Raw genomic sequence first — 8,488 nt, forward strand, 5'->3', positions numbered from 1 at the left:
GTTATATTTAATACTTTCACCATTAACAAACACGGCTATTGAAACATACTTACCAAAAACTTTAAGAATTGTTGCTTTGTAAATTAAATGGCGAGCCTTCCTTTGTTTGAACCGGTCGATATTTCCACGTGAGTGCCTTCTTGTAACTCGCCATTGCCAACAACTTGCTTTTCATTCACCGCACTGACAGTATCCTCGTTCTCCCATTGAACAACAATAAAAACCATCTTAACTCATTGTAAAAGCCACAAAAATCGATCCACGGTATTCAAGTAAGGGCGCCAAAAGCGAATGAGAAAGGCTTCTTTGTTTCGAACACGAGGTCATTGGCTCAAACGGTAGATGCTTCATATATGCAACATTAAAAGAGAATCCGCTGGATTATTGCAGAAACAAGCAAGAACAGTCACACGAAGATCGCATAACTTCGCCGATTCAGATTATATTCCATGGATCCAAATTCAGTCGGATATATTGACGACAACAGACATTATGAAAAGCTCACTCATGAAATGGAACCCGCTTTAAATGTTTGATTTGTCATCGAACGTTGTCGAGGAAACATCGACACTTGCGTTCTGTCCACTGGGTTGTCACTGCGTAATATTATAGCGGTGTCTGCATCTGAAGTATGCAGATTTCGAAGCACTGAACCAATCAAATCTGCGGTTTCAAAGCTGCTGTCAATGCGTTCGAACCCAGAGGCAAAGGTAGAAGGTAAATATTATTGGGACTAATGGAACAGTGTATAATTTGGGAAATGCATTTAACAAGAGTCCTGAAGGTGTATTTCCTCCACAGGCTCTCTATTTTAGCCCAATTATTTGAAGGTGTTTAATGTGTTGAATAATCAAATTTGGTGAAAATACAAAAGTGTTGACATGGAACTAAATTTTCTTCCCATGATTTTCATATCGGTCTCTTCATTTAAATATTTTAATTGGTTAGAGAGTAAGGACCATTAATTATTTTTGTTGTTGTTTAAGAACTTAATGTGACATTCCAGTGTGTATATAATAAACTTGTCTAAGTTAGAAGTACAGAATGTGAATGAAGTCATGGTAAATTTCTTATTGAGGTCCATCCACCCTTTGTACCTCTTTGCCTTGGAATTTTCAATAATTCCCAATATTTCCCAGTGGTCTATTATTGACCATTCTCAAAACGTCTTTAAACATCCCCTTGTTGTCTACTTCTGTCTTGGAATTGTTGGGAATTCCTAGGAATTTCCAGTAATTCCCAGCAGTATAGTTATCCAATCTCAGAAATTCTCAAAAATTCCCAGATTGTGAAGTCTTCCTAATTTGCATGAATTGGAATTTTTGGGAATTCCTAGGAATTCCCAGTAATTCCCAGCAGTATAGTTATCCAATCTCAGAAATTCTCAAAAATTCCCAGATTGTGAAGTCTTCCTAATTTGCATGACTTGGAATTGTTGGGAATTCCTAGGAATTCCTAGGATTTCCTAGGAATTCCAAGTCTTTTGGGAATTCATTTCTGATCATGCTATATAGAAACTACAATAAGTTTCAAATGCTATTTGTACTGCCACTATATGTTTCCTGAGTGTACCCGGCCAGACTAATAAATGTATAACAGAAAGTTGAGACTACAGTGTAGCTTGTCTGATCATTAACCCCTGATCACACTACATAGTTATGTATGTCAACTTAATTGGTCTCATCAGAATTTAACAGTTTTGATTACCTAATGGTATGTAGTGGTCTCAAGGTTGTAGTTTAACATCCTTCGTGACGGAATGACTGATATAAGTCAAATAACCAAAATCACTTATTTAAGAAAGAAATAGTTATTGACTATATTTATCAATAACTCACACAATGATCAAGTTCATTGATGAGTTACAGTAATAAGCAGTACTCAACCTCAGGAATTTTCAGAAAATAAGGATCAAGTGCAATTCAAAGAAGCTGACCAGGTGACATGCATTACTGACTGTACACACACGTCCTGCACTTTTCAAGATATTGCCTATTTTAGAGAATACATACCCAAACACCTTGCCATATTTCTTGTACCATTCCTGGTGAAGTTTTGGAGCACTGTTTGGCTGATTTGATAAGGAACAATAATCATTGCAGTGTTATATGTAAGTCTAATAAACTAAGGAAAATGTTTTTTAATCAGAGAATCTCCCAGCTGGCATATTTACAAAGGTATCAACAACAGTTAAAACAGTTGTTAAAAATTTTTTGATGTACTAGCATACATTTTGACTTGATTTCTTTTCTGCCATATTAGAGACACCAATGTACACTGTTAGGGCCTGTTAACAAGCAGGTAGGCGGGCTTACAAGCAAAATTTCACAGGTAGGGTAACCCTACAACCCAGGACAACTTAATGCATGGTTACATTCAAAGGGTCTGGAAACAATTAGAAAGTTAACCCGGGTAGGCCGGTTACCCTACCTGGAGTGTTTACCAGGGAAAAAGTTAACCTGCCAGCCAGGGTAACCCACCTACCTGGGTAACCCTAGCTGCCTTGTAAACATGACGAAGAAAAAAAGAGAAAATGTGTGAGTGCTAGGGTAACCCGCATTCGAGGGTAACTCACTTCCACGGGTAACCCTCAGTCTACTTGTAAACAGGCTCTAAGTGATAAAAAATTCATGGAAACAAGTAGGACTGCTGCTAAGGCAATATGCTACTGGTTCTGCGTAAAAGGACACCAATCTCTCTCAGTTATTGTTTTGCAGGGATTGCAATATTATTTTAAACAGTTTTACTATGAAAGCTTAAATAGGGTTGCAAAAGGTGCCATGAGTATCTCTGTAGCCTTGACGTCCCTGGAGGTCATCACAGGAAACACGTCTGTGTTACAGTGAGTCGCATGATCAAGACACGGGGTATTTTTTTTGTGTCGTACTGGAGCAACTTTCAATGCAGGTTGATGTTGTTGTCAATACAATACAAATCTTGGAATGTGTCCTTTTTTTCAGGATGTTTATTAATGAATAGAAAGTGCTGGAAGCAACAAGACTTAAACAACAGACATGTTTAATATGGATGAAACCATTAAAGAGTGTCGTTGGCTATATTGCACAATAAACTGATCAAATAAAGAATAACTTACATCAAATAGGGTCCTTGCCGTATTTCCAAAAAATGGCAGCGGCGGTGGCCCAGAGATGCCAAGTTTCTTGAACACAGATAACTGTGCAACACAATACCTTGGACAGAAAGAGCGAGTAAGCTAGTTAAGTACATGAATCTATCAAATAATTATTGCACTAAAATCCAATAAAAATAATATAATTTTTGTCAAAAGATTAAACATTTTAGGTATTAATTTAAAATGTCTACGCCGCTTTTGAGCAGAGGTGCCGTGCTTGACCACCTCTCTCCACCCCGTCAACGGTAATAAACACAAATGGCGACTTAAATTATAAGTACAATATATGTCCATCTGAGCTCATCCCTTTATGATAACAACAATAATAAAACGTCCGATCAGTGAGGATTTTACACTATACCGGTATAGAAGAAGAACCAGAAATCCGACCAAAAGTGTGACCCAGTGATCGTTCGCAAACTGAGCTATTGTCCGCAGATAATCAGCCATCGTTACTTTAAAACGAAAGATACGTAGAGCTTCTTGGACCGGAGCAGGTTAAATCAGAGAACTCTATCCTCTCTTCTAGCAGAACTGTTCTCTTCCAGAACTCTTCTCTTTTTGGTTCTTTCCTGCAAAAGGCAAGAATTGTACAGTTACAATCTACTTATGCTCGGGCTTATGCTGAATTAGTAATGTTAGTACAAGCACAAGAGACGGAACAAAACAGATTAAAATCTATCAGCTAAAGGTTTTTACCTGAAGGAATTTAACGCACTGAATTCTTTGGTATCAGACAGCAAAACTTTTCCTCGATGATTGTCTATGCGTTTTAAGCTTTGCATGGGAGCTAAGCTTGCATTTATGTAAATACGCGGCGCATAATATTTGTTTCATGAAATTGTAACATTCTAAATTTAGCCACAGATGTAATGCCAAAGAGCAGTGTCACGTCAATCGAGATCAGTTGCTTTTGCTTCGTGAATTGTGCCCTGGAGGTTTCGATGCTATTTTATTCTCATCAATAGTAATACTATTTGTGCATTTTAGTGGACAAAAAAAGCGTTTTTCTCTCTCCCAGAAGCACTTCATCTAACACTGAGTTGCATCAGTCAAGTGCATCGTACAGTTGTTATACTCACAGGAAGTGCGTAACGGGTCCACATCAAAAAAAGCTTTTACCATAGATGGGCAAATTGTGAAGAGATCTTTTGAGCAACTTTATTTGTAAGCATGAACTTGGATTTTCAAGGAGTTTGATGTAACATGTTCAATTTTCAACATCATCATTTCATCATGTCATCATTTCTATTTAAGCAATAGTAAATTAAAGAAGTACCTGTAAATACGATTATAGGCTTACAGGCTTTATATAGCGGAGGCCATCTCTAGTTTTACTTTTAGCTTTAATTGTGTGCGCGACATGGCAAATTCAGCAGTATGAAGCTTAAGGACACTTTCTTGCATGCAGTCTGCTCTTACATTTAACCAGTTAGACGTTACAGTTTCTTTAATTTGGCTCTTAGTTATCTCGCGACCCCTTAAATTACGACAGTGTTCGTCTTAAAACGCTTTTTCATTTTAAATCATGTTGAACGACCCGAGTTATGTAATCTGCTCTGTAGTTATCTTGATCCTGTTACTCGGCTGCTCTAGTAAATCCGTTGTTGAGGAAGAATTCGATGAACGATTGTATCATGTAACAAACTTAGGAATACCAAGTATCCTTCTTTGCCCAAATTGGGCGTAAAAGCTGTGTAGTTTCGATATTTTCGTGTATAGCTGCCCACAAGTTATGACAGTTTCATCATGGTCACTTCAGACGTACTGGACTTGTGTTTGGACAAACCACAAGTTTGAAAACAAGCAAGCCGCCATTAGGAGTCAATATTTGCTGATTAATGCACAGATTTTAGGGGACAAGAGACGAAATAGCCTTCCGAGAAAAAAACTTCGGGGAGTTAGTGGAAATAAACTGAACATGGAATTCCCCTTGTTGTAAGCGAGGCTCAGACATACAAAGGTCTACGTGAATGACACACTTTCCTTGAAAAGTTCAGCAAAACTGCAGCTCATGGCTGATGTGGACCTTAAAAAGTTAAAATAGGTTAAAATTATCTTCTTCGTCTCAGCAACTTTTCAAATTAAATTAAATTAAAATGACCTACCACCTATAATATTTGCAAAAGACAAAATTTAAATGAAAGACTGACGTGTTGCGGTTACGGCACCGAATATAACAACTTTGACGTAATTGATATACCTTTTTAACAATATTGCCTTAAAAGGGAAAATGAAACAATATGTTAAACGCAAATAAATATTTAACAGCGCAAAATGAAACTCGGTAAATGGACAACAGTAATGCCTGAGTTTTAGACAACAACGATTGCCCTATGATATCAATTTTAAGGTATATATTTACAATTTTCCGCATGATTTCCATGATCCCTTTTTGGATTTTATCAAAAAAAAAACCAACGACTTCACTGATCCACAGAATCCGATCCGTGTAATGATAAATCAAAGTTGAGAAATTAGGAAATGGAAATGATCCTTTAAATAAATGCTCTTTAAACGAAGGGATCATAACCGTAATGTTTTGACATCTGCACCTAACGGCCTGTAGCAAAAATGTTTACGCTCTTATTCACCCGTGTTTGCGGTCTTCGTTTAGATTCAATTGAGATGATATATGAGGCAATCGAGATAGTGCTTTAACACAATTTCTGAACACTTCGCAGATCGTTAAAAGTACTCCGCGGCGCGTCGTTTTTTCAAATGTCTTTTAGGTATTTGAAAATTCTATACAAAACCATCGGCGTACAGGCACCTTCGGACTTGGGGGGAGGGGGGGACGGTGACTTTCTTGCCCGAAAAAATTACGCAATGCCCGAAAGTGTGGAGGTTGAAATCGGGATGCAAACGCAGACGTTCACCATTTTTCCATCTAATGAAACTGCTATCATTGAAAAAATAGCTCAATTGAAAGTTTGCATACTTAATTCTATCAACAGTCTCAATGTTATCTAAAACGTATTAAAAGAAAAAGTTCTTCCTTCCATGGCGTTGTCCGAAAATGTCAATCATCTTGTCCATACTGTTGACAATGACTTGATTTCCAAAGGCACGCTCAATACAGATGATTATTGAGTCTATGCTGCCCCATGGTGTTACGAAGGTAAATCAGTCCGCTGAACGAACGTTCCGCTGAGCATGATGTTGCGGGAATGACGGCCAAAATGGACGCCACCTTCGAGAACTCTGGTGTAATTGCATAAAGGCTGCTTTCATGCAATTACGTCAATGACTTCTGCCGCTGTCTTTATTGATTTTTCGACATGTGTTTTCTTGAATCGACTTAAAAGGCGTTGGTCTGCCTAAAGTAGCCCCTTGTCGAAATTATAGTAACCAGCAACTACAATGAGCGACAAAAGTAGTTGAGACACTTTTAGGAAAAGACGCTTTTCGATACCTAAGCATTTGTTCTATTTTATTTGCATCTGGCGTTAATTCTCTGATACCCCCGGCCCCCCAATTCAATGTTTTGTAGGTGCTGTGGTCTGCCAGTCGGAAGAAATAGAAAAATCAACATTGTTTTGGGGGATGGGGGGAAATGTGTCCAAGACACTCGAAAATCGAATTTTACTGCCAAGTATCGCAACACTTTTGTCGCTCATTGTAGGTCAAAGCTATCATTAGCGGGGAAATTACTTAGAGTGACGTCACCTAACGCACAAAGAACATCTTGGTCATTTCCGCTGAACCGATTCTCAATTTTGGCCAGGACCTGGTCCAGAGAGGTGAAAAAGGTGTTGACTCTATGGTAATACTCTGGTTTCGATGGCGGACCAGCAGGGAAGGCGTTTTGGTTTTACCCGACTAACGCCTGTAAACTCGTTGAGGGTTGTCGTCGTGGCACACGAGCATTGCGGAATCAAAAATCTGATTCAGCAATAATTATGAAGACAATGTCTGCCAAATGCAGTAACACTAACATAGGAATGAAAAATATTCAGTTCCGGGAGTCTCTACCAGATATCACATATCATTTCGTTTAGGGACAATAAAGGCTGAAAAAGCGGTCAATACCCGGTAGTTACCAGCTGGGTGACATCAACTCGTATTATGTGATACTTTAATACTGAGATTTACGGATAGAATCGATCGAATAGAATAAACAAATTACTTAATGGCATTTGTGTAGTATTTACCTTTCGCCTTGTTGACCCTTGACGGCCGCTTGACCTTTAGTCACCTTCTAAGTTTTTCACTTTTTCTTGAACCTTTAAAGTCTACGGAGTTCACAAAGAATCGAACGAACTTCAATGAGGAAACCTTAAACCTGACCTTCATGTGAACTCGTAAAAACGTTTTCCCGCTCTCCGCGAAATTGGCGCGAAAATTAGGCGCGAACTCCAGCAGATGTTAGCAAAACGATACACTTCACATTTTACACGATATCACTCAAATTACCAAATCTCTGAAGACACACCACTTTCGGGCATCTAATCACCTGAAAAGTAATTTACTAGAAACTTTAGTTAGAAATCACGCCAACAGCATTATTTATAATGTCTTCTCCCCAGTGTCGTTGCCCGAATCAGGAGCGTTTTGCCCGAAAAATTACATAATTACTGGGTTGCCAGTAGGCAAACCCAGTCAAGATCTGTGTTTGATTTCGTGGTTTTTTCGTTTCTTTTTTTCCGTGTCGGGAAAAGTCTTGCCTATCAGTCCCCTGCTAAGTGGTGTCTTTGTGTATAGAGTCTTTTGTGCGTATTTTGTTAGCTTTGAGGGGACTGGGGTAATGTGTAGATTTCCCTGGTGAACACAGGAGAACATTTAATTATTAAACCTGCAATGGCGTCGAAAGTCATGTAACGCGAATGGCGTTTTGGTGGATCCTTAAACAAAATATACCCTTATAGAGCTCAATAATGGCAAGTCAGTCGGATAAACTAGGCAGGAATCTCAAAAGCGACGAGTACTGGACTTCGACAACAATCTATCGCCTGTCGAGACGAAATCAAAGTGAGCTGTATTTACCTGAAGTACATGGTAATTTGACACGATTGGGTTTCTTGTCTTTACGCACGCAATGAAATAGGAAGAGGTTTTCGCCTCTAAGAGCAAATATGTTGTTTGTTTCAATAAATTTTTCGCTGGAAAAGGATTCTGTGGTATTTTCTGCCTTTGTGAATTATAATATCATGTTGTGTATTGAATTTTCGAGCTTAAGGTTGAAATGTGATATGTTAGAAGTTTTTTAGTATTGCTCTGTAAGCAGGAAGGGTTCACAGGCCTGTTGGAAGCGTGCTTGAGTTTCAACAAAGTGAGCCCCAAAATCAGTGAAAAATTGTGACGCAGATGAATAATAAAGTAGCTGCTATTTCCCAAATGATGGAATCACCTGGT

At 38.5% G+C, this 8,488-nt stretch overlaps 1 protein-coding gene and 1 long non-coding RNA gene across 4 annotated transcripts in view; one reads left to right on the forward strand and one right to left on the reverse strand.

Moving 5' to 3' along the window:
* The window catches only part of LOC137969689 (cytochrome P450 3A24-like), a 16,659-nt gene extending 12,677 nt beyond the window's left edge, over positions 1-3,982 (reverse strand). For 2 of the 3 annotated variants that reach the window (XM_068816024.1, XM_068816023.1), the window contains exons 1-4: positions 3,833-3,982; positions 3,495-3,705; positions 3,095-3,191; positions 2,013-2,071 (exon numbers count right to left, since the gene is read on the reverse strand). In XM_068816024.1, the coding sequence (XP_068672125.1) occupies positions 2,013-2,071; positions 3,095-3,191; positions 3,495-3,583 (245 nt within the window). In that variant the 5' untranslated portion in view covers positions 3,584-3,705; positions 3,833-3,982. Of the gene's footprint in view, positions 1-53; positions 289-2,012; positions 2,072-3,094; positions 3,192-3,494; positions 3,706-3,832 lie in introns of those variants that run through there. The other variant, XM_068816026.1, reaches the window with a different exon arrangement.
* Positions 582-3,080, forward strand: LOC137969692 (uncharacterized). Its single transcript, XR_011116711.1, has 3 exons — positions 582-717; positions 2,263-2,331; positions 2,961-3,080. It is a non-coding gene; the product is annotated as an uncharacterized lncRNA (long non-coding RNA).
* Positions 3,983-8,488: the final 4,506 nt, after the last annotated feature.

The sequence above is a fragment of the Montipora foliosa genome, chromosome 9, assembly GCF_036669935.1.
Source record: "Montipora foliosa isolate CH-2021 chromosome 9, ASM3666993v2, whole genome shotgun sequence".
In the NCBI taxonomy this organism is placed as follows: Eukaryota; Metazoa; Cnidaria; class Anthozoa; order Scleractinia; family Acroporidae; genus Montipora; species Montipora foliosa.